Below are 27563 nucleotides of genomic sequence, written 5' to 3'. Positions count from 1 at the left end.
GATGTTTTTTATCTTTATGGTAGAAAAATTTTTTTAAAAAAGATAAATTGGCATTGGTTATCAGGACTATATATCACTAATTCTCAAAAAACTTGTGATTTGTTTTACAAGACACAATGACTGACACCTAGGCAATTCTCAAAATCTTGTTTAATAAATGGGTAAATATAAAAGAAACAATTCAAGAAATATAAGTAAAATGGTTTCAAAAGTGACTGGATTTAAGAGTAAAGAAAGAGTATACATATCTAAAATTGCATCTCTGGAACCAAATTAGGTGTGCTGGGTTACACACAGTGGCAAACACCTACAAACTCACGTTGACAGCCCAAGAAATAGATTACCATATTTAGTTTGATTCACTCAAATTTAGTTTTCTTATTTCTCTAAGTGTTTTTATTTTAGCTTAATGGAATTGAAATAGGTTTCACAGTAATTATTGGCAGTAAATTATTTATTAATTAAATAATTATTAAATTGGCAGTAATTATTTAATATGTCAAAACAAGACCACCAAACTATCTGATTGTATCAAAAAACATCAAATGTTATTTCTACAAAATTACACAGCGAGGATTACACTCGTTTAAAATTTTAAGTTCAAAAATTAATTAGTGGGCTTTTTTCTTATGTTTCATCAGCACATTATTACAGTTAATTGCTAAACTTTGAGATAATAGAGTTAAAAACTGTGTGAGAATACTATTTGTTGTAGTGGACATTATTTTTATGCCACAAAGGGAGTTTTATAATATTCTGTCTATTAGATATTTGAGGGCCTTTCAAGTGCTTTAAGTTACTAAAGTTATACATCAACTTTGAAAAAACAAGCAAGAGACTAATCAGATCGCCATTTAAGTCCTCAAGTCAAACCATTTTCAACTTGGATCTGTAATTTAAGAAGATTCAAGGCTGGACATATTGGATGTTATTTTCTCTTCTCATCAATACGGCAGGCATGAGAAAATGAATTTATGTTGATTGATTTTCAAAGAGACTTATTCTTTGAATATGCCCTGAGGAAAAATGGTGGAGACTTGAATTTTCTTCATAAATCACTTGTAAATAATAACTGTTAACTAATAAACAAGGCATTTCCTAATCTCTCCCATAAGGTGACAGCTGCTCCTGTAGCCAAGGCAGTGAAATGAAACCTGGCATATAATTCTAACACCAACCCCACATCACAAAAGGAAAAAATGGAGGGCATAGACTAGACCAAATGATATTTAACACTTGAAACAATACAGAATAGGGAAGAAAATAATTGAAGTCTTTTCTTCCTAACTCTTGCAATTTGGAGAAATCTGTGCCCTTGAAAAGCAGAATGCACTGTAGTTTTTGAGTCACCATCCGCCAAACAGTTGGTTTTGCCATTATAATAAACCCTTTTAAGGAGCTTTAATTCTAGGCTTCAGCATCTCTGTTCCCAGTCGTAATCAGTTTCAAACTCTTTAAAAACATTTTTAAGAAGAGAAAATAGGCTGCTTCCTAGAACATACAGATTTTAGTAAACTTACATCTGAGGTGCAACATTCTTTTTAGTGGTAACAAAGGGAAACTATATGCATCTGCTTTGCCTGAGTCAGATGGAAAGTAGTCCTTTAAACAATACTGCCTGGTTTCTTCACTTTGTTTTGTTTAGTACAGATCTGCTTATTTATTTATTCAGTGAGAAACTGCGTGCTATACCTTTGCTGAAAGCAAATAACTAATAACTTCATGTCCTGAAACACTCAACAGCCAACCTGCTCATTTCATTTGTATTCCAGGGACGCCTCATTTTTTCCTCCTCACTGCCTAGCCTGTACTGATCAGTATTAACAATGGGATTTTTGTCTCACTTGAAAACTTTCTTGTTCCATTTGAGTTGAGGTGGGGACACTCTCACTTAAAAACAAAACAAAACAACCACCACAATAACAAAAAACCCAAACAGGTATTCTGGTATTTTCAGTGTTTAATTATTGCAATAGATTAATATTCTGGAAAACTGCATTCACTTATCAGATAATCTAATAAAGAAGCTGTAGTGATTATACTGCTTAACTAGGTGAAAAAGGAAAAGTCCCGTGTTTAAAACATTTTGAAATGTTGAAAAATATGATCGATTTAAAAAGTCGAAAGAAAAGAGAGACTGTGGAAATGTTAAATTCTGTTCCTATAACTGGATTTTAGCCACTTTTGGCTACGCAGACACTAAACATAAAATTTTATGCATCCCTTTTTTGTCACTCTCTTCTATTCCCCCCCACGAACTTAATACAACTCACCTGCTAGCCCTTCGAATCAAATTCTCAAGGAAAGGGAAGCTACCGCCTCACCTTACTGCTAAAGAACTTCCCCTGTAATTTCTGATACCCCTTAATTGTTTAAATTTTTCTTAAAATCTAGAGCCACAGCTAACGTGACTGGCCAGTTTCCGGACCCCTGCATTGATTTAACATCTATTATGTTAATTCATTTGAAAAACAAAAAGGCTTTTATCTTGAGTCCCTATTTACCTTAAATCTCATGATGAACACTGATGTCACAAGAGAAGACATATAAGTGTTTTTTCTTAAACTGTTGCAAGTTCACTTCCCAGGAGGGGCTAGCTTATTTTACTGAGATCTCTGTTCATGGGTGGGTAAGAGGGAAAGAGAGGAGTTAATGCTTCCCTAGAGATTGAATTCCCTCTGCCTTTTACCAATCCTTCCTCTCGACTCATGCTTTCACGCATTGCTTGTACCAAAAACATTCACAGGGGTCAGATTTTTAAAAAGTGTAACTTAATTTCTTAAATATTGCTTTTAACCGGCTACCACCCACCCCCCGTTCTCAGCAACTACGACAATAGTTCTTAAATAACTACCATTTTTTCGCTAGAATGAATAATACATCAACTATTTAGTTTTCCCAATTAATAAGATGTCTTCTGATCTTCTAAAAAATGTTTTCACCCACACAATTATTTTTTAGAAAAAAAAAAAATTCAACTTCCCTGTACCAGAAAAACCCTCATTAAAAATGAATTTCCAGCATGAGATGTCAGAGCAAGGGCAAATGTTGTACTCTGATATTTGCTGTAATTCTGTTGATCATAGGCCTTTCTCATATACTAATGAAGCATTCTCTTGAAGGAAAAAAAGGGAGATAGCAGACGAATGGAAACTAATATAGATTTTTTTACATGACTCAATTGAATAACACCTTGGGAGAAGTATGGAAATTTGTGTTTGTTTTTTAGTATTGGTTTCCTTCTTGGTGTTGTTTCTTAGGAGAGCTGGTTAACCAACTCCTTTTGAAATTCTTTACTCCATAATTTCTCTTAAAGAGGTCATCTACTTCTGTGGCTGGCACACACTTTGGGGGTGTTTATCTAACCACAATGAAACGGGGGTGGAGTGGGATTGCAGGGAGAGGCAGGTATGTTTAATGAAGCGCACCATAACATCAAGTACACTTAATCCACTCAGTCTCTTAAATATATCTAAACTGTGTTTCTCCTTATATTCTTTTATGCACAAATATAGCAAGTATTTTTACCTACCACTCACAGAAAGTTTCAGGCTGTCTCTAACCTGGGGAAGCACTTGGAATACCATCTCACAAATGAGAACAATTTCTGCTATTAAACTGCAATGTTTATTGCCATCCCAGTTTGTTTCATTAATAAATAACAAATTATAGAAAGTGGACATTTAAAAAATGTACACATTGGTTTTAGCTAACATATGAAAAGATCAAAAATACATTTCCAATGGAGAATTGCTTTAACACGTATCTTCTTTGACTGTACCGGTCTTTACTGAAAAACAAGAGTTAACCAAACTGTTGTGAAGTTGGAAGAGCTGCTTCTCTAGAAAATCAAGCACGCCACCCAGAAAACTGCCTGTCAAGAGTTTTATACTTGGAAGTCTCTGTAATCCATCTCAATATGGAGTGGGGTGAGATTAAAAACTACTGATTTATTTGACAGAAATATATACAACAGCATGCTCATCATATTAAACACCTGCTTAAATTTGACTCTGTAGCCGGACTTAATCACCTCTGAAAACTTGAAATTTAAGAAGATATTATAAACTCAGTTGCAAGTAAATTATAGCATATGATGTAGATTGTGGGTTAGAAAATAATTGAAAATAGAGATACTGCTTTAAGAGAAACAAAATAAGATTTTTCACTTGTACCTTAAAAAAACTCAACGTTAAAAGGTCAATATACTATGTATGACTTTTAAAAACGCAAATGATGCAGCAAAATCAATGGTTAATGTGGCAAATACAGCGGGCTTGACTGTGTCAGGGCTGAGGTCACAGATTCTCAGAGTAGGGAGCGATGTTTCTTGGGAGGTGAATCAAAATTCACATTTCACACATGCACATTTTAATAGATTCTGATGACATCCACCCAGGTCCACCTCAACTTTGCATCTACCTCAATTCCGAAATAGGTTTAACCTTGGTTATCCCTCACATGTTTGGATGTATAAGAAAAACATTGAAAATAACTTTACTTAACCCTGACCAAAGTCAATTGAGAAAGCAGTAGAAATATAATATTACAAATACTTTGGTAAGTATTTTTCAGGAAGTAGTTCCTTCCTTCCTTCCCCCTTTCTTCCTTCCTCTCTTCTCCCCTCCCTCCCTCCCTCCCTCTCTCCCTCTCCCTCTCTCTCTCTCTTTCTTTCCTTCCACAATTAAAAAAATTCTATCTGTGGGCACACTTTTCTACAATTTTATAATTTAATCAGTCTAGAACGGTTATGCTTACATAAAGAATTTCCTATTCTCACATTTTTTTAATTAAAAAAATCTACAGATAAGTAAATATAAATGTGAATTCACTAAACTTTCAATTGTTTGAAAAGACCCAACGATCATAAAAATTTTAGAGGGTAAGAAAAATGTCAAATGTAAATAAGTATATTAAAGTTTTAAAAAAATTTGTGTGTATATAAACATGGGGTGTCAGTGCTACCAAATTCCAGGCTTCAACATTGTTATTTATTTTACAAAATAAAGTAATTCTGTCATGATTTTGTGGTTCAAACTCCAGATTGAATGTCTTTCTTCTCCATGGAGTCAATTCTGACCCTCTTTTATCTGAATTTTGCCTACAACCTTTTATTTTTCCTGGACAACATCAAAATGTTTCAGGATTAGACATTACGCAAGTGAAATGGATACATTTCTAAATTTGCTTATCCTGTTTAGTTTTGACAAATATAAACTTGCTCTCCTAGTCTACGTAACAAGAGCTGGAGAAAAAGAAATATTTACAATATGTATTAATGAAAATGGTACAAGTATTTAAAGTATTTAATCATATGTGGTATTTCAATAGGATAATTCATTAGTCCAATCTTCTAAATAATCCCAAAGTGACATGAATTCCTCTGCAGAATGAATGTCTATAGAGAGTAATCCATGGAAGACAGACAAGCCTCTTGTCATTTGCAGCCTTAATCCATTGCCTAGAGCGTGAAAAGTGCTCAGGATAACAAGTGTGGGAATCAGTAAAATCAACATTATTTTTGGATTTTATTTTCTTAACAATACTGACTGATCAATAGGCTGGCAGAAACTGACAAATACAATAGGGTCTGTTTGATGAATCAATCTAGTGAAGTAGAAAGAGAATTCCTCCTCCCCTCCCCCATTCTCCCCCCTTTAAACCCTCTTCATTCTCTTCCTCCTCGTCCACCTACACTCACGCAAACACACACACACACACACACACACACACACACAGAGAGAGAGGGAGAGAGGGAGGGAGAGAGGGAGAGAGGGAGTTGCTCTTTCTCTATTGGTCTATAGACATTAAGTAATGAAAGCTGTAGTGACAATGCTTAGGTCATTTTTTATAAGAATACTAAACCACTTCCAATAAGTGTTTATGTTTTTAATTGTAAGACTCACCCTCTCCTTTCAGCCAAGAAATTTCCGTATGACTGAAATAGAGCTCTCTCCTCCATATTTCTAACGTGTTTTGTATGTGGGGTGGAGGGAGGGTGCAGAGTAGAGAGAGTTGGGGAATAAAGAAGGGAAAGTTCTGTCCTGTTGATCTTCATATGCCCTTCCTCAAAAAAAAAAAAAAAAAAGCCATAAGGATATCAGCTTTGAGAAAAATTGAAAGAAAATACGAAAGGAAATTTAAACACCTCAGACAACATGCCTGTTTAGAAAAGAATTAATGGTGTTTGTATGACTGCCTGAATACATGCATATATGTCCACAGAAAATTTAGTAACCCTTCACCAGCTCATGAAGACACAGAGATATTCTCTTTATGTTGGTCCTTGACACCCAGCAGGGACTTTTGTGAACTTTGTCATCTTCCTCTGCCCTTTAAACCAAAACTAGGGAAGTGGCTTTAATTAATGAGATGTGATGCATTAAAAATGTTAGCCAGAGCATTCCAGGAGCTGGAAAACCATACATGTTTTTAAATGCTGAGTATCCTTTTGAGAATCCCCTGTTGTAATTTATAATTCTCAGTGGACCTATATTTGTCTTGAGCTGATTGTTGAAATGGGCTTTACTAGGAATTTCTTCCCTGAAATTGCAGTGGGGCGGGGGAACCGGGTGGTTGATCCAAGGGGGTTTGTTGGGAGGAGGGAATGATTGCTAACAAGGCTTTAAAACCTCCAGTGGTTAAAGTTATATTGATGAAAAGGACAGACATATATATGCATATCCATATACGTATATAGGCATAAACGTACGTATAACATACAACACACAAGTTCAAGCAGAATTATATAATGAGCATGAGTTGTAAATTATGTAGGTAGCAGAATTCAGATTTTTTTCATCAAAATTACACCTAAAAATGGCTATAAAACAACGCTTGCCTTGGGAAGTAAATTTATAGCTACATGCCTTTCACAGGCACGCTGGAGTGTTCTGCTCCCGGCTCTAATCTCTACGAGATGTTTTTTGCATGTGTTGTGTGACAGGAGGGAAGGGGAGTGGGTTGAGCTCGCCTGTTCTCCCATTGTCAGCCAGTCTAGTGAGTGTTGGGAAAACCTGTCTGTGGGATCTTGTGTCATCTCTCCCTACATGTATACAGGAAAAGTCCGCGCTGCTCACGGTTCCTCTCTCTCTCTCTCTCTCTCTCTCTCTCTCTCCCTCTCCTCTCTCGCTCTCTCGCGCTCTCTCTCTCTCTCTCTCTCTCTGTTCCCCTTTCATTCTGCTTCCCCGGAGCCGAATGAAGCAGGGAGCAGGATTAGAGTCCGCCAGCTATCAGAAGAGTCTAGATAAAAGGAACTGCTTCTTAAGCACCACTGCTGCAGCCCTTGTTGATTTTTTTTTTCTTTCCACACAACAGTTGTGCCTCATTATCCGGTGCCTGGCTTGATTTTTTTTTTTTTTTTTTTTTTGGAGGGTTTGAAGTTTCTGGGCTTCAGTGACTGTTACAGAAGAAGAGGTGTTAGTATTGCCTGGAGGTCTTGATTGTCTGCATTTATGAATGAAACTGACCTAAATCACCTGTTACCTCCAGTTTCCAGATTGTTTGAACTTCTGTGGCCGCACAATACAGGACCCGAGGCTGAAGCAGCATAGGACCCACAGCGTCTGCAGCATGGGCTGGTTCGCTAGGATTGTCTGTCTTTTCTGGGGATTATTACTTACAGCAAGAGCGAACTATCAAAATGGGAAGAACAATGTGCCAAGGCTGAAATTATCCTACAAAGGTAAGTTTTTCTTTTCCTTTTATTTGGCTAGCTTTCTAATGCCCCCCTGCCCCCTGCCTTTTCATTCCTTGAACTCCCTCCCAACCTAATCCGTAAAACCTTTAGTTTAACCTGGGAAACCTTTGTGATCGTGTGTGTCTCTTGGAGATGACTGAAACACTTTTTTATAAAAGCATGGCTTCTGTTGGATATATGACAATTTAAATGCAAACAAAGAGCATTTAATCACATTTGCAGAGAAAAGCTGAATGCCTGGTAAATGCTGATCTATATATGTGATCATATATCCTGATAATTTTTCTAACTCTACTCCTATTAAAATATTTTTAAAAACCACTATTGCAACAATGGTCTCTTTGTAGATGTGAGTGCCTCACCTATAATAATTATTATGATAAATTGTATTTTCTTAGTTTTAGACAGTAAATGGTTAATTGTCATCATGAATATTCAGTTTGTTCAAATCTGACAATCAGATGCTTAACATAAGCAGTAGATCATGGTTTGCCAAGAGAATATAAACTGGAGAGAACAGACTAGTTTTTCCACAGTGTGTTATGATTGTACAAAAGACTGTGTATTTGACTAATTGGTGCAAAGCTAAAGCCTTTGAAATGTAATGTTATTTGACTCTATATGTACTTCAGTGAGAACTGAAGAGATACTACTTTCTAGTTGTAAAGCTAGCTGTGTGAACTTCTTTTCAAAAAAAGTATAAATTTAAGAAGAAAAAAAAAGCCTTATCACATGATCGGTCTGGTTACATCTTAGTGTGTATGCTTGTTTTTTAATGAGGATTTTAAAGAAAATATTTGTTCTATATTTGTTTAGATAGATTTTATAGATAGATGTATAATATCATGCTAATATGGATTCCAACATGATATATATATAACTTTTAATGGAAGAGAATATTTATATAACTGAGGTATTATTAAAATGGAGTTGAAGAGTAAACTGTTTTAACTCAAGTAGTTTTACTCCCTAGGGTGTTGCTTTCTTATGATTCTCAAATTTCTACACTTGGGGGTGGGGCAATAAGAAGCTTCAATTATATTTCGTTTTTAGCCTATGATGTGAAAGAAAATTATTGCATCTATCTGTAGAGATGTCTGTCTACTATACATTGCTCTTATGCCAGAAAAGATATTCTTTAATTTTCACATGATGGGGAACATCTCTTTCTGAGTACTCTAGTGTGAATGAGAACCACAAAATAGGAAAGACAGATGTAATTTTTCACACTTTGGATTAGAAAATTAAACACCTACTAAATGTGTTTGTTTGTATTTAATACTTAGATAAAATACATTGAATTGGAAAATATATTTATTTTTGGTATAATTTTTTGGTTATTAAAATGAGAATGAATTTTAAACATTAGCAAGCAGAATTGCAACTGTACTCATTATATAAGGTTTTTAAAAATAATCACATGGCATCCATTAAATATTTAATTAAATCCCAGTTATGTCTTTATATAGTAACTGTCTTTAAATTATTTTCCTAGTATATGATATTATGGTATCTGTGTTTTCATCAGTTTTTGTTTTCTATTTTTACTCTTTGAGAGTATTTCATCCAATGATTCTTAGGTTAATCGTCCACTTTCTTCAAGTTTATATTCCTCATGAGTAAGTTTTACATACGAGTTTACTTCCTGAAGATGTGAATATGCTATAATTTTGGAGTAAGTTTGAAACATGACATGCATTTAAAAAATCTACTATATTTGGAGATACTTGACTAGGTGCTAAATAAATTGCAAAATCAATAGGAATTGAGAATTATACTTATTTATTTTGCAAGAATTTTATTTCCATGGTAATGGATTACTCTCCATTAATAGAAGAGGCACCAGTTCTTTCTACATATTAAAAGACAGCATTTAATTAGAATAGCCCTTTGTTATATACAAATGCTTTAAACTTGTCTAATGAAGTGAGTTGTATATATTGACAAGATGTATATATTTGAAACTGTCTTTATGAGCTCTTTTTAGCAATGGTATCCATTAGAATTATTCTGCTTTCCTTTAAACCAAAAACTGCCCTACAGCTACATAACAATTCTATTGATATACCTAGAGCTTGGCAATTTGGTAAAACAAACTGTGAAATGAACAACAGCAAAAAGAATAATAGGGATGGCCCAAGCAATTTTTCTTCTGTCATTTTATTGGTCTGTCATTACCTTTTTGTCTCTACATGTACACTTGTTTTGCCAAAGCAACTGCCTGGTAGCCAATTGTCAGTACTTTGTTTTTAAGCTGTGATAGAGATTTTTTTTTTTAGCTACTTCTTTTTCCTCCTTAATTAGATGTCAAACACAGTTAAAACATCCACTGCTTCGCCCTTAAAAATATTCCAGCATGATTCATGAAGAGTTAAATCCCTGCCAACCCTAATTTCCCATGGTCACTTGTTTTCAAAGATCCACCATTAACCCTCTCATTGCTCAGGTTGCCAAGACGAAGTTTCAGGCAATCACTGTGCTTACTTTCTACTTGTCATTTTGCCTGGTAGGAGATAAAAGAGATTTGATACGTTAAATGAGAAAGAAAAAGAAGTAAGAACAAGAAGGCAGCCTTTGTAGTGGATATACATACATATCTAATACGGTACCTCTTTACTTTCTAGGAACAGGAGTTGAATAGATGTTTTCAGGACCATCTGGAGAAGTGATAATATTAGAAAAATGGGGTAGGCTGGCTTTTCCTCTGAACCAATCTGATTTAGAATCCTTGCGGGGGAAGCAAATGTGAGAACTCTGTAAATCTCAGCAGTCACATACAAATTATCCTCTAGAAACGTTCACTCAGAGATACTTTTCCCTTCCTTAAATTCATGTAATATAGCTAAATGTTATAATGCTTCTTTTTAAAATTGATGCATAACTGTTTATTTGCCCTACAAAACTAGTCAAATTGCACTTTTCTCGTGAAATACCAGATTACCATAAAATCTTCCTTTTGGAATGTGTGGTAAAATGAAGACTTCAGAAAAACCTATGGAAATCACAAGGAAATAAATTAGGTCTGGGGTTTTAAACAAATGACAAACGTTCCATCACTCAATGTAATGAGCTTTTCCAGGACATTGTGTGCTTCAGTTTTAGTAGAAATCAAAGACACATGCAAGTCTGAATGTGATGGTGATCATGTGAATCCAAAGATTAAATCAGTGCCTTTAACTTTACCTTCATAGGGAGGGCTTAGTAAATAGCCGTTAAATAAATGGTAGACATTTCAGAGGCTTTCTTTTCACACTTTGTAAAGGTTTTTTTGTTTTGTTTTTTTTCCAGAGTCAAATTGTTTAATTATTGTAAGAATGAGATTATTAGTTAAATCAAAATTCTCAGGCATATCTTTCTGATAGATGATAATGTTTAATTAAAAATTATGAATTAAAATTTGCAAAACCTTTTTTATTTGCCATTATTCAACATATTATGACCACTTCAAAATTTAATTTGTATGAATAATGACTTACTAATTAAACTTGTTGACTTTTCTGGGATTTTCATTAGTCTGCCAAAAGCACAAACATATATTTACATATTCATACATATATGTGTACACATGTATGAATACGTGAATATACATGAAGGACAAAATTTATGTTAATACTTTAGAGTTAATAAAAGCAATCTTGGCAATCTACAGGTGGTAAATTATAATAAAATACTTTACAAATAAAATTGTTATTGGTTTTAAAGATAGTCATATGTTAAATTACATATGTATATTATAGCAGACATGATCTTTTTTTTTAATATTTATTTTTTTATCTTTGGCTGCATTGGGTCTTCACTGCTGCACGCGGGCTTTCTCTAGTTGCAGCGAGTGGGGACTACTCTTTGTTGTGGTGTGCGGGCTTCTCATCGCGGTGGCTTCTCTTGTTGCAGAGCATGGGCTCTAGGCACGTGGGCTTCAGTAGTTGTGGCATGCAGGCTTAGTAGTTGTGGCTTGCGGGCTCTAGAGAGCAGTCTCAGTAGTTGTGGCGCACGGGCTTAGTGCTCCGGGGCATGTGGAATCTTCCCGGACCAGGGCTCGAACGCGTGTTCCCTGCATTGGCAGGCAGATTCTTAACCACTGCGCCACCAGGGAAGCCCCAGGCGTGATCTTTTGAGTCTCATGAAAAGTCTTCATGAATATCTCAAGTATTCAAATAATAATATAAAATGGAATTTGTCTTATACTGGAAATCTCCTCATAGCTAAAATGGAATGTGTCTTTGAAAAGTAGGGTAATAACATGTATATTTTCACAGAGCAAAGACATTATAAATTCTTTGCAATACCTTTTCTCCAATAGTCACTGCACATATGGCATCAGATCTCTTATTTGCTGATTCTTATTTAGCATGACCTTTTCTTCCCCAATTCTGTTAACTTTAAAAATCATATTTTGATTCTGAAGTCTTCGATTTGAGCACGCTGAAAACTAGAACTTTTTATTTATCTACTCGACAAGTATATCCAGGCAAAATAATAAAAAACAAAATACAACGAAATGCACAGTATCACGTCTTGCAATCCAGTGCTGGTCAGATCAAATGAGAGCTAGTGAAAGTCTCCAGTTTGAGGCTTCTCTGTTTGGAGCTGCCAACCAGATTGGCCTTTGAAATAATAACTTATCAGTGCAGACTTTAGCAAGTAAGAAAATGACTGAGACCACAAAACCACCCCATGTAAGATAACCCACCAACTTTTGATAATGATGTACAGTCTTTAATAGCTTAAGGAAACCTGAATACTGAAGGGATGAATTTTCCAATTGTAACTTTTTTAGGTTGTTATTTCTCTTCATATAAATTATTTCCTAGACTCCACTATTGTCAGTGAAATGAAATGCCTAAATATTTAGGCAACTAAATAGAGGTATAGGTCTGTGATAACTAATTTTTCTTTGTTTTCTTTTTTTCATTATCATACATCAATCAAACATGATTTTAAAATATGTTGTGATTTTCAGTCTATTATATTTAAATTCTATATTGAAGAATTAATGCTACTAAAGGATTTTTCAGGAATAAATTTAATTGGAATCCATCAGTATGATTGCATATGCTCCTAGTAACAAAATAAAAGTTAAAGTGTTGGTTGCAGAGCATAATCTATTTCTGTTTAGTGTGAATATATAATTGTATTTGAGATGTGAGATTTAAGTAACTTATAAAGTTATCAAGAACTTAAAGTCAGCTGTAAGGAAGTGTGTGGTTTAACTTCTTAGCCCAGTTTCTCTCATTTAAACTTCAGTGATATACCTACGTATCACAGTTCCCAAGATCAAAATATCACACACACCTTTACATCATTTTGGAGAACTGTAAAATCTAAAGTCAGGACTATTTTAAATAGAATTTATACTTGAGTTTTTAAAAATCTTCCAGTACTGAAATAGATTTTTAATTGATCATTATCTATAACATTCATTTACAAAGTCATGATATTATAGCATAGAGAGTTACATATTAATTGATGAAGACATTGCACTTATCAAACCTTCATGAAAATAAAAACCTATGATAAAATGATCCATTAATGCAAAGCTGTAAGTAAAATCTCCAAAACTCATGACAGTATCTAAGTTTAGTTCATGCAGTGAAAGCTGATTTTAAAAAGACCAGCAGTTGTAAACATAAGTTAGAACCAGTGTGAATCTTGGGATGGATTTTACCCTTCATGACTTCTAAGGTGCTGTTTAAAGGACCTACCATGATTTGCAGTTCTATTCTTCCGCTAATAGGTGGCACTAGCAATTTGAGACAGTTCTTTCATTAGTTTGGAAATGGGAAGGCTGCTAGGATAAATACACACAGAGTAGTGTGTGGAGGCCAAGCTTGGAAAAACTGGCATGAGAGTCAGGATACGTTAACAAGCACAAAACAGAAGCATTAGTTAAAACGGAATTTGCTACAGAATTTGATGTGCTCTTTGCATTTATTGGTACGTTCTGAGCCTCAAAAAGTAGATTGTTGTAACTAAAATTAAATAAATAAATAATGTAATTTAACTTAAATGAGAATTTACATGTGAAATTGGTCTGTAAAATGTAAACAAAATAATGAGTGAAGTAGTAGTACCAAACAATCAGAGTGATAGAAGGACAGTGTCCTGTGGATATGTATAAATAATACATATATAATTATTTTAAGCCTGAATCATAAAGTGCACTTAACAGGAGCGAGGCAGCCTGCCTGTGGCACATTATCACCATCGTTTATAATTGGAGAGTGGCTAGTTGAGAAGGTAAAATAATGTTTAGAAAATTACATTTGATATATTTTTAAAAGAATGACTCCTTTAGATTTGTAGGTTGTTTTAAATTATTATCATAATTAAACATACCAAAGAGCCAATAAATTCTTTCTGACACAAATAAGTCTAAATGTCTTCAGTTACTATCTCCTACTATTGCCAAAACATAAACATCTGTATAAATAGAGAATTTGCACACTATTTACAGACAGTAACAAAGCTGGACTCTGTCAAACCCAGGATAAGAGGATATACAATTTATACTTGAATTAGGGGATAAAGATAAGTAAAAATAAAATTCTGTTGAATAAATATGAAGAATGAATTGGTCTTAGTATTTTCTACTAGAGCTTAGAGTAAAACTGAAAGGGACCACGAATTCAGGGAGTCTTGTCATCTCTTGAATGAGTCATTAAAACTACATTTCCAGGTTTCCTTTGCTTGAAGAGATGTGCCGTGGGAAACAATGTTGACCAAAACTTTACAGTAACTTAATTTGTTGCTGCAATCATGAACATGTCTTCGGATAAAATATAACATCACCCACTTGAGTCTTCATCAGCAAACTAAATGAAGCTTAGTTCTATTGAAATGTCCAATGAGCTCTTTCGTTCGGAAAACTACTTATGTGGATCATCTTTGTTGTGTCGGATTGTGAGGTTCTCAAGGCCAGATTTGTATGGTTTTTCATTGGTATAATCTCAAAGGCTAGCACAGTCACTCACTGAATGAACTTGTGCTTCATTGGATACACCTTGTTTTTAAACGCAAAGTATACCTGTTTATAAGTGAGTATAAAATTAATGCAAATCTGTAATAAATCAATTCATTATAAGTGAATAGTACATTATAATGTGGTAGAGAAAGTAAAGTCAGTTCTAAATGCTAAGGTAGGAGGATATCAGTGGAGGCATTTAGGTGCATGCAAAGGGCAGTGGTATCTCCACAAATAGAGTCTCCTCTGAGCCAAGCCTATTCCAGCACTGAATCAGAAAGTGTCTGGGTCACCTTTGTTTGCCTGCAAGTAGGAGATGGAGAATATATAACAATAAATGCATCTTAGAAGACTCTAGGAGAGAAATTATTTCATTCCTTTCAACAAATACCCTGAGTTTCCTTATTATTGTATCTCAGTACACATAACGAGAAAAGGAAGTGAGTGAGACGATTCTAAAATCAAATAGTGGCTAAAGACATACTGTCTCCTCATCACTCTTACTGTATCTGGATTTTTGTGTGGAATAAACCAGTCCATACTGTCTCCTCATCACTCTTACTGTATCTGGATTTTTGTGTGGAATAAACCAGTCCTACCAAGCAAAGTTGAAAATGCAATTGTTTAAAAGTTTAAATTGACTAGATTTCATTGTCCACACTTTTGGGAGAATCCTGGCTTTGCTCTCTGACAACTTGCTAAGATTAGTGTTGCAGAGCCTTCCTTGCTTCTTCTTACCCTTGATTCCACTTATCAAGAGCAGCAGTTACTCATTGCCCCTTGCTTTTCATCTCCAAGTAAGCCTCTGTCTTACTTTGGCTCTGTGTTCTATGGCCTGGGACCACCACCTACTTCCATCCTCAGCCCTTGCTCCCAAACCCCACCTGCCCAGGAGAGTAGATGTGATAAGAAAGAGCCACAGGAATCTTTGCTGAAGTGTGATGTGCAAAATATATGTTGAGTTTGTTGTTTAGGATCCCAATCTTATATAATCGAGAGGTGAGAGAGAACAGAAGGCTACTTTCCTTAGTCCACTTATAGGTCTATAATTGATATCTAGAATATAAATTAATGTACAATGCTTGACTTTACAGTCTTATAAAATATATGTTAGTCTTGTGACAAGGTAGAAGTATCAGTAGGAAAGGAAATAATACAACTACCCAGAGTGCTATTACATACAAATCATAGTTATTCATGGTGTTTAAAAATGATTAAGTCCTAGTCCAAACCCTTCCAGAATATATCTGGGGAAAGCCAAAACAAAGTTCTTTATGCCTGAGGTCAAATCAAAACTATACAAGCTCATTAGAGAAATGCAAATCAAAACTACAATGAGATATCATTTCACACCGGTCAGAATGGCCATCATCAAAAAATCTAGAAACAATAAATGCTGGAGAGGGTGTGGAGGAAAGGGAACACTCCTGCACTGTTGGTGGGAATGTAAATTGATACAGCCACTATGGAGAACAGTATGGAGGTTCCTTAAAAAACTACAAATAGCACTACCATACGACCCAGCAATCCCACTACTGGGCATATACCCTGAGAAAACCATAGTTCAAAAAGAGTCATGTACCAAAATGTTCATTGCAGCTCTATTTACAATAGCCAGGACATGGAAGCAACCTAAATGTCCATCGACAGATGAATGGATAAAGAAGATGTGGCACATATATACAATGGAATATTACTCAGCCATAAAAAGAAATGAAATGGAGGTATTTGTAATGAGGTGGATGGAGTTAGAGTCAGTCATACAGAGTGAAGTAAGTCAGAAAGAGAAAAACAAATACAGTATGCTAACACATATATACGGAATCTAAGGAAAAAAAAAAAAAAAAAAAGCCAAGAAGAACCTAGTGGCAAGATGGGAATAAAGACACAGACCTACTAGAGAATGGACTTGAGGATATGGGGAGGGGGTGGGGTGAGATGTGACAGGGTAAGAGAGTGTCATGGACATATATACACTACCAAATGTAAAATAGATAGCTAATGGGAAGCAGCCACATAGCACAGGGAGATCAGCTTGGTGCTTTGTGACCACCTAGAGGGGTGGGATGGGGAGGGTGGGAGGGAGGGAGATGCAAGAGGGAAGAGATATGGGAACATATTGTATGTGTATAACTGATTCACTTTGCTATAAAGCAGAAGCTAACACACCATTGTAAGGCAATTATACTTCAATAAAGATGTTAAAAAAAAAAAAACACAAAACTATACAAGCACTTGTGAGTCTTTATAATATGTGCAGAAATTTTAATTTTTACCTTCAAATTTGAAACTTCAAGAGAATAGACTCTGCTCTGTTGTAATCATCCTTTAAGAATTAGCTTAAATGAACCTAGGTTTTCATTAGCTATGCAAACTTCAATTATTTACAAAAATAAGTTATGATAAATAATAAGCATTTCTTACTTGTATTTTATATGTAAGACAAACACATAAAACCATGTAAGGCAAGTGACAGATTTCTTCATAAATAAGTAGATTCTTGGATAAATAAAGTGAATATATAATGGGACTTCTGAGGAAGGTGGTATCACATCTACCTAAAGACTTCAGGGAATTTTGTAAAATAAAGCATAAGGAAGGTGGGCCTTGAAAGACAAGAAGTATGTGAGACGGCAGAAATAGAAAAAAGTGACAATTACCACTATCAAAAAATATCTGGGGGATATTTTTTTACAAAAGCAATATATTTTATAAAGCATGTAATAATACAGTTATATATATATTTTTTATGCATTCAAATGTGATATGGAAACAAGTGTGTCCTTTAACAAGGGGAACTTAAAGTTGCAGTATGTCAGGCTAGGAATGTCATGTAGTTAACAGGTGTTTGTCTATGTTTGACTGAAAATGAGAGCAAGACAGACAAGTGGCATATCCTTGAAAGACTTTTCCACAGTGGTCACAGTGGTCATTTGGGCTTATTCCATCTCTCCTTTGAGATTTATCTATAAAGTATATGAGAAAAGCTTCTTTCTAACCAATGGAGAAAAGAGGAAAGTTGAGTTTTGTTATCCAGTATAGAAAACACTGTGACTATTGTTCCTTGAAATTATAAAATATACTGGTTTAGAATGCAGGTTTCTTCTTGTTCTCCTAGTTAATTCCTATTTTTTTCTGCTTTACTCTATTATTTCTGTAACCAATCCACCAACAAGTTTTGAAAAGAGCAACTGCTATTTTATAAATCATATTTGTTTTTAATATGAAGACACCCATATCATCTATATAATGATCATCAAGTATTAAAATGTCCCTTTAACTGTGTATTCCTGTTATGTGCCACGTCTTTAAATGCAAAGTCATATATTACATATATTTTAATTTGCTTAGCACTTTGTTATCATTCAGGATGTTCCTCTGGCTCACTTAAGAAGGAAACTTAGTTTCAGAACAAACAGGCTAGTAAAATCTTGGAACATTTCATAACATATTAGACAAAGTTGTAGGTTCGTGGTATTTTGCAACACAAACTGCAAAAAGTTGCGTCTGGAATTTTGGTCATAATAGAATAATCCCTTGTACTTGCAGAATTATATGTAGATGAAGAGCTACACAAATCCGTGTGTTTATACGTAGTTCATATGTGTGTGTATCCATAACAAATACAAGAAAAGTTACATTCAAATCATTATTTTTCTAAGTCACATCATGTTTGAGAATTATGGAAAATGGAATGCCAGTCACTAGAACACAGACTGAGGCAAAAGGTCATGGGAGACTGTCTCTCCCTTTGCTTGATGGCAGGTCTTGAGTGGTTCAGGACTGGCCATGATTTTCTGTCCTTTAGTGGTTGACCTTACCAGAGCATCTTCTACTGTGCAGTGCTGCTGCCGAGCCAAGTTCTCTGCTCTCTCTTAGGCACTAGCGCTCTGGGAAGTTACCAAACTGCCTCTTTCAGTAGCCCTTCCATTAAGACTTCTCAGCATCTTGGCTCCAGGTCATGTAGTGTCTTTCCTCTAAAAGCACGCAGGTCCTCTCAGGTCCTTCCACCTCCAGAATGCAGTGTGTGAGCAGGTCCCGCTAGTACAGTAGCCTTTCATCTTTCCAGACTTGAAATAAATGATCTTTTTAACTGACCCTGGCCACCCTCCTCTACCCCTTTTCTCTGGAAGTACAAAGTCTTCAACCCATATCTTCTTATCCTATCCAAAGAGATCTCCTCGAAGTCTATCATTTGGAAAACAAAATCTGTTAATTTTCCCCTAAGGGTATAGAAAAAGTTTCTAGGCCTCAAAAATTAAAAGCCTTTCTGTCTCTCTTGGGAAGAGGCTAGGAAGCTTTCATTTTTAGCAGATTAATCTACAGAAATTAAATGGCAATTTCTTAATTAGGTAACTTTGCCACTTTAAATTTTCTCTAAGGGCTCTCTTCTACACACATACACCTCAAGCTAGACATCGTGCCTAGAACAGAGAGTGTGGTGATCATATACTTTAGTCTAAATGTCTCAACTTTACATCTATAAAATATGCTGATTAAAGGACAAACAGATCAGTATTCTTGACCCTTGAGATGTAGAAGTGTCCCACAACTGATGACTGGGAAGGGAAGCACAGCAGAAAGCTGACAACTGGAGAGCATGAGCCAGGGTTACCCAGGGAGCTCTTCCCAGTCTGCGCATGCCCCTGCTTGGGAAAATTACTTCCCCAGATGCTACAAGTTCTGGGAACCAGTTGCTGAGTAAGCTGGGGGCTTTTGCATGTACCCCTTCCACATAGCAAAGGCCACAGAAAATCTACACTTGGATCTGTCACAGGGAACCCCAACTCAACTTGTTTGTTCAAAACTATACTCACAGTCCTCTCTACAAACTTGTTTATCCTCTTTGTTCCCAGTTTCAGGGATTGCTGTCATTTTGTCCTAGTTGTTCAGACCACTAGCATCTTTGCCTTCCCCTTGCTGACTCTCCCCATATCTAACCAGTCTCAGTGTTCTATGGATTCTCCCTCTTGAGCTCATCCCTCAAATCTTTCCTCTTGTCTCCTCCAGGTTAAGTCAGGCTCTTATCATGACTTGCCCTGTTATGACAGCAGCCGCCTATAATTATCTCTTCTTTCTGTCATTACTGCCTACAACTCTTTCTGAAATTCGAATCTAATTATACCTTTCCTTTTTAAAAAGTTCCTACTGATTAAAGCCCAAACTCCTTAGTTTTACCTAGAAGGATGATTAACCTTAAAGTAGTCTAGGGCACAGAGGAGCTATTTGGAGGGCCTGCCATGGTTCAGCCGTGAGGAAATTAATGCTGGAATAAGGATCATGATAATTAAAATGAGAAAGAAAGGCTGGAGATGAGACACATTGAACGTATAGAAAAATTGGATTTGGTGAATGATTGTGTGTAAGGAGGATCTGCAGAATTTGAGAACAATGAGTTTTAAATTTTCTGCAACTAGGAGTACTATACAACAATTGATAGTATCTGGAAGGTGAAACTCTCTTCACCTTAAGCCCAACCATGCCCCAATATAGTACTCCCTTCCCATCACAGCTGTGACCTTGCTGCTGCATGCTCTCCCACCCTCTCAACTGTGTACTGACACTGTCCTCTCAAACAGACATCGACTTGAGTATCACCTTTCGCAAGGCTTTTGAAGAGGCAGAGAAACATAGGTAGGAAACATAATATGGCACCTGTCCTGAAGAAACTTAGCATTCGGAAGGGGAGAAAGCACAGACTGTCAACTTTGTAAGATCACACCTGCTCTTTATCTATCGTATATTCTCAGTCAAGTACAGAGTCTTGTGCATGACAGAGCCTTACTAAATACTCCTTGAATGAAGTGATTGAAGGAATAAGTGAGGAGGTGGCTGGTAATCATTCCAGGTGAGAGGGCTAAGGAGCAGAGGTGAGACCATACAAACAATGGATTTGAGATCAAAACATAGCCCAGTTTAAAGGTTTGTAAAATCAAGTAGTGAAATATTTGATGGGAAGAAAAATAATTTAAGGCTACAGAAGCAGTTCAAATACTGATAAATGGTAGGGAACTTTGAAACAGGGTTTACAGGATTTAAACTTTAGATTAGAGTAATAGATGATGAAATTTTTTTAAGTTTATAAGTGAGTGGCATGTGTGAAGCAACACTTTAGGCATCCCGAATCCTGGAAGTAGGGCTTCAGTTCTGAATTACTGAGTCATCATCTGAGATGCAGAAGCAAGATTCTGTAACAAGACTTATAGCTCAGGTTAGGCTTCACGTAATGACCTTGTTTTCTTGGGGTACAGAGACTTCATATATGGGCATGTAGCTCACCTTATCTACATGGAGCATATATTTTCACATGCCCAGAAAAATGCAAGTTATACTTAAGAAAAACTGCAGATATTTATGATTTCATGTAAAATTGTAAATTCCAACAATTGAGTGTCATTTAGGATATAGCTCTACCTAAAAATATTCTACATTATGTACTAAGTCCTTCAAATATTCTTAAGTTTATGGCAGACTATACATGTAAAACTTCTGATGAGGAATGATACATGCATTTTACTCTGTCACAAAGTCACTATTTAGGCAAAGCAAGATATCAAAGGTGACATTTTTTTTTTTCCCCCGATCACCATATTATATGAGTTCATCATTCTTTTGATGAATTTTTTTCTTTTCTCCTGGGGTGGAAAGCAGAGATTCACTCCTTTGCATTTGATTCTAACTAGATAAAATTAGAAGCTGTACTCAGAGCAGCTACTCCTAAGCCTCAGATTCCCTGTTGGGCTCTCACATGCTGACCTGGAGCCATGGAGTTTTCTTCCTTTCACGGCATGTTCTTCATGTTCAGTAGGGTCTCAGCCTTCTTTTGCTTCCCAAGGTGCTTATTCAGAGCAGAATTAAGGTTGCCTCTGCTCACTCTAACAGAGCAGACATCCTTTCTCTATCATTCAACCCCCTAATCCAGACAGATTCTTGAGAAAGATTTCTAGCATAACAACAAAATGAGACCCAGTGACTCAAACAAATAGTTTCTTTCTGGCACGCATGAAATCACTTAGCAAGGCACAGTGTCCGTTGTGCCTACTGTCTCATCAGAAACGAGATTACTACTTATCTGATTGGCTTTGCTCTTTAGCTGTCAAATTGGAAAAAAACTGTCTGCTCTATGACAGTACTTCTGTTCCCATCTATATAAACATCTGCACATTAATTCTGAAAGAATCTGTTTAGTCTATTCTAAGCAGATGCCATATAAGGGAGTGAAATGAGCAATGTTATAGCGATTGGTTTCTTTAGTACAGGTCTTAGTCCAGAATATCGAACTGTACCACAAGCAGCATACACTAAGGGTCATAGTCTCCCGAACAGATTCTCCATTGTACATATTACACCATCTTTTTCATACAAATTAGTTTTCTTTATAGAGCTAATAGCAGATTTACTGCCTTTTCACATTTACTAAAGAATAAAAGTTCACATTCTTGGAGTATACAAAATGATAGCACATATTCAATTAAAATTATATATATTTGATCATATGTGTTGTCATTATTTAGTATTACTGAATAGTGAGTCATGCTGTGTTTACAGAGTTCAAGTACCTATTTGCTGGCCTTTTGAAAATTAGTGGCCTTTTTGAATTTAGCTGCTGGAACAAAAATTTCACCAATACAAGAGGAATGTAAGCATAGCAAAGAAAGCAGTGAATTGACTCTGGCATTTTCTAGGTGTTAAGACTCTGGCATGTATTTTAGCCTCAGGTTGCCCTTCTCTAACATGGGGAGAATAGCTGCTTTACAGTAGCTGTTATTGGGATATTGACAGTACACGTGTAAGGTGTTCAGTCAGTGCTTGGTACATGGAAGAGATTCATTAACTATTAATTCCTTGCGGCAGATTAATAATGGCATAGGTTCTAGGTTACAGTGTTTTGCTCATTCAGAGTGGGTATGCATGCATGCATTCTCTAGCTATTAGACTTATTTTGTGAACCAAATTAATAAATGCTAATAATACAAAGAAAATCACAGTTCTTATATTTGTAATGTGCTTCTTTCAGAGACACGTAGCATAATAGTGCGAATCTTTGAAAACATGAAGTTTGTCAATGTCGGCTGGTCAGTGACTACAGGAGACCGCTTTGTGAAAAGCTAGTGTTGCAAGTAAACAGTTGTAAAAAAGTTTAAAAAGCTGAGTCTAACATTCAGCCTTTCAGTCCTACATAAGTGCCCTTAAATGTCTTGGTGTTGACTTGTTGCTTTTCACAGTTTTAAGTGTGGGCTATGGATGAGGGTATACATGACACTGATCACGGGGGGACTTCCCTGGTGGTGCAGTGGTTAAGAATCTGCCTGCCAATGCAGGGGATATTGGTTGGATCCCTGGTCTGGGAAGATCCCATATGCCATGGAGCAACTAAACCCGTGTGCCACGACTACTGAGCCTGTGCTCTAGAGCCCACGAGCCACAACTACTGAGCCCACGTGCCACAACTACTGAAGCCTGCGTGCTCTAGGGCCCATGCTGCGCAACAAGGGAAGCCACCGCAATGAGAAGCCCGCACACCTCAACAAAGAGTAGCCCCCACTCGCCGCAACTAGAGAAAGCCCGTGTGCAGCAACGAAGACCCAACACAGCCAATTAATTAATTAATTAATTAATTAATTAATTTTAAAAACCACTAATTATGGGGATGAAAGCAGACATGATTTTTAGGTCTTCTGGCTCTCAATACTTAGTGAGCCAGGCTGAGCAAGGGAGCACCTGTTTCTTAAGAAAAGAGTTGCCTGCATCCCACGGATTATAAGTTCCAGTTTGTGTTTTAACGTGAACCAATGTCAGCCATTTAATATTCAGTAAAAATAACCAGGAAATGACTAGTTTTATTAGCTCCTGTACTTATAGCATATCCTGTCAAATGGTGTAATGGTTACCTTGAATATTATTTTGTTATGACTTGGTCCATGAAGACACAACATCCTTCATGACAACTTAAAAAGTATTGAATCCACAGAGGAATTAACACAATATTCCCATTTAATATGTCCCCGAGTCTGAATGAAACATTGTAGATATGAAGTCTGGGTCTTTCAGACCAATTCTATGAACCTCCTGTGATGGCGAATAACCCACTTGCAGGAAAAATGATATGCAGTCATTCGAGAAAATAAACTTGCAGTCTGAAGCTAGTAAATAGAATGAAGAACATGTTGGGAGCCACTTAAAGGGGCTTTTGTCTAACAGAAGACACTGGGAAGCCAGACTGGGAAATCTAGACGTTGTCAGAAGGGGAGGTGACGCTAACCACAGTTGGCTTTTAAAGGACTTTCCTGGAAGGCAGAATTCCTTTGGAAAACACTTTATGCACCAGCATGAATAAGTTTCTGAGGTACTCTAGACAAAGATGAATTTTATTTCTTTGTGGCTTTAGCAATATTACAATGCTCATAAACTCTTTTACCTTATGCCAGACATGTGGAAGCAATCAGTATATGTAAATGATATGTGAAGGTGAGGCATAGTTTTAGCTTAAAAACTTAGACTGTCTGTGGTTATAAATTATAACCACATCACAAAGAGCTACTCGCCTTTTAATAGTAACTTAAATGTAAAAATAATCAGCGATGAATTCTTAAAACTGCTAGTGTTTTCTTACTAAAGTACAATAAATGTAAAATATAGTGCTACTTTGTGCTGTTACATTATTTTTAGGACACAACATTTAAAGGCAAATATTTTTTACCTTAAGTAATTATTAAAATGTAAGTAGCGGTAGTTAGACGTAATTACATCAGTCTATCTCTGAAAAACTACTTTTTTGCCTAGGGTTGCATTTTAGATTAACTCCAGTTGCCCTGTATTAATATTAATGCCCCCCTTTTTCTGTTAACATGATATCAATTTGGTTTTTGCCTATAATATACTTTTTATATTTATATATATGTGTGTATATATGTATTCCTATGCTTCGTAACATTTCGTAAATTTTGAACATATAAACCTGAACCAAATCTCCCGGCAAAGGCAACAGATATAATAAAAATAAATGTTTCCCTGTCTTTAAATTCAAAACAATGAAACTCTTAGTCTCAGTATGATGGTGCTGTGCCTCTTTTAAAATATTTTTACCATCTGCTCTGTGTAAAGCTGGATATTAAAATAACAGGAATTCAAAGTAGTGTTACCAGACACACACACGCAACTAGTAGAGGGAAAGAAAGTAAAATAAAATAAATCAAAGATGAATATTTAAACATTAATTTATCATCTTTTCAATGAAAAAAAAGATCATATTTTGTTAGACTGAAATCAGATCTGTTATAGCCCCAATTTACTCATAGTAAAACAAACAAAACTCATTCTAACGTATGTACTCGAGAGAACCAAGAAACAATCATTATGCTACACATTTAAATAAAATTCACCAATATAGAATGGCTCTACATGCCATCCTTCATTCAGCAGGCATGTTCTGGTGCAGGGTCTCTGACAAACGGGCCAGAGATAAAAGACACAGTCCCCATGCGGAAGAATCCTACCCTCCTATATCCACCCAGATTAATTAGGGTTTAGTATATCATTGGGCTAATTTTTTAAAATATGGAAGTTTTACAAAATAGAATTAATTCCTCAGTCTACTAGACAAATGCCACTTGCCATTTGGAGTTTATTTCCTAGAGCAATAGTAGAGGAATGTGAGGAGAGGGAGAATGACCAGGAATGGAGAAGCATTGACTCAGCTGCTGGATGTGAACAGTCCTAAAAGAAAGACAAATTCTTCAGCTCAGATGCATGTGCCCGTGTGTTGTTGTTGTTGTTGCAGTTTGGTCTAGGGTTTTACTGTAACTCTGATTACTCAGTACATATTTCCATGCTATTATGCTCTTGCTTCTTTAAATAGTATTCTCTTTCTCATCCAGAAAATGTTCTTTTAAAACAAACTCATTTCAAATGGACAAAAATTTACTAAGAATAACTATGCACCAATCACTATAATGATTACTATGACAAGAAAATCATATAGGGTTAATCCCTTTTCTCAAGAACCTCACAACACAGTGCTCCAGAAAGTATACTACCCAACAATAAGGCAAATTGGTCCATCAGTTAGATATAAAACAAATGCTATGAGATTTAGAGGTGACAGTGGCTTGTTAATTATGCTGCAGTATGCTATTGAGCATAGAGAAAATATGTTTTACAGGGAGTGAAAATTAAGCTAGACATATAAGGATGAAGAAAATTTTCCAAGGAAGAATGGCGAAGACCTTTCTGGTAGAAGCACAATCTGGAGACATGAGGCATTAATGTGTATAGCTTATCTAAGGAGCCACAAAGTTAATTGAAAATTAATTTAATCTTTATGGAAAGGGGTAGCAGATAGTGAGGCAATGGGAGCCAGTTCTGAAAATCTGAGTATGTCAGTGATCAGTGATTCTTTATAATCTTTGATCATCCCTCATACTAATATGGTATGCAATGAAGTACACTATACATTGTGGAATATGTACAAAGATAACGTGAATTCTGCCCCAAGGGGAAGAGTTTGTTAAAACACCCATTGTGACACAAATGTGCAAAGAGTAATGTATCCTAACAAAGGACTGTGAGAATTCGGAAAATTAAGGTATCACAGAGGCCGTGGATCAGGAAAGTCCTCTTGTGAGAAGAAGAATTTGAGGTGGGCCTCAAAGAGCCTTTTGGCAGGTGTGGAGGAGAGAGGAAGAATAGAAAACATTCTAGGTGATGGAAGTAAATAAACAATAAACAGAAGAGAAAGTGTTAAGGGTAGTTCATGAAGTGTTTAGTATATTAGTTTGCTTAAGCATATTTTAAAAAATCATATGAGGTACATTCAGGTACTAACTGAATAATCATGGGCAGTTAACTTGATTTCTCTGAGCACACAATGCATGACACAAAAGAGTTATTCAGTACCTATTCAGTCTTTTATCCTTCAGTTTCCAATGGAAATGTTTAAATATCCCATAAAAATTGTCATCATCATTATTTTTAATTCATATGTTTAAGTACGTTTTAGGTGCATGATACCAAGCCCAGAACAATAATCTACTTAGAATCGGTAGAACATAGTAGTTAAGAACATGGTGTTAGTAATCAGGAAACTGGGGCTCAAATCTGACACTTGACTATGTGACCTTGGACAATATGCCCCACTAAAACTCAGTGTTTGTTTAAAAGATGGGGATAATAAAAGATCTACCCTTTTGGATGCTTCTGTAGATTACATGAGGTTTAGCTGGTACCCTTTTAAAATGTATCATGGATGATACACATGGAGTACTAGCAAAGCAATTGGCATGGTGAGTGCCCAGTAATATTGCATTTTGATAGAAAATATAGGAATGGCTCACAAAATGAGGTATCAGGTCAAGTGATAAAAGTGTAGAAAAGATAATAAGTGTAATGGAGAAGCAGAGGAGGCATTCTTTACAAAGGATTGAGATGAGAGCTGAGAAGTCAAAGATGGGTACAAGTAAGATAAGTCGAGAGTTGAGATAGTGCTGTGAGCAATTAGGTAAAAACGTAAGCTGTATTTAGAGGGGAAAGACAATTTGTTTGACTGCCTTTTCCCTCTATTGTATTAAACATTGGTTTAAATAAATCATTTCAGTCAATATGGCTACCCTTGGTGATGTAAGTGCTAATTATTGTGACTGATTTTCTGTTTTTTCTCTGTCTTCTGAAAAGATTGATAAGCAATGACTACATCAAGATGTATAAAATAGTAGAGAATTGAAAGAGCAAGATGACTAGATAGCTCAGCAATTATAGCTAACAATAGAGTTGTTTGATGTAATGATCTATCCAGAAGTTTATCAAGACAGTTAAAAGGCTACAAATAAATAAAATCAGACAAGTGGAATCAAGGGGAGGAAATAGATGCTGTGAGGTGGGATTGGGGAAGAGGAAACTACTTAAAAT

The 27563-nt window shown here is 35.9% G+C and overlaps 1 protein-coding gene and 1 long non-coding RNA gene across 2 annotated transcripts in view; one reads left to right on the top strand and one right to left on the bottom strand.

The window, feature by feature from the left end:
- Positions 1-7605, bottom strand: part of LOC309665809 — a 95999-nt gene extending 88394 nt beyond the window's left edge. The window contains exon 1 of the long non-coding RNA XR_014266723.1: positions 7486-7605. This is a non-coding gene — a long non-coding RNA (uncharacterized lncRNA). The remainder of the gene's footprint in view (positions 1-7485) is intronic.
- The window catches only part of SEMA3A (semaphorin 3A), a 252291-nt gene continuing 232219 nt past the window's right edge, over positions 7492-27563 (top strand). Inside the window, exon 1 of the mRNA XM_082472478.1 lies at positions 7492-7684. Within this exon, the coding sequence (XP_082328604.1) occupies positions 7573-7684 (112 nt within the window). The 5' untranslated portion in view covers positions 7492-7572. The remainder of the gene's footprint in view (positions 7685-27563) is intronic.

The sequence above is a fragment of the Balaenoptera physalus genome (assembly GCF_965194825.1).
Source record: "Balaenoptera physalus genome assembly, chromosome: 8".
Classification (NCBI taxonomy): domain Eukaryota; kingdom Metazoa; phylum Chordata; class Mammalia; order Artiodactyla; family Balaenopteridae; genus Balaenoptera; species Balaenoptera physalus.
This window is presented reverse-complemented; position numbering and strand designations above follow the sequence as displayed.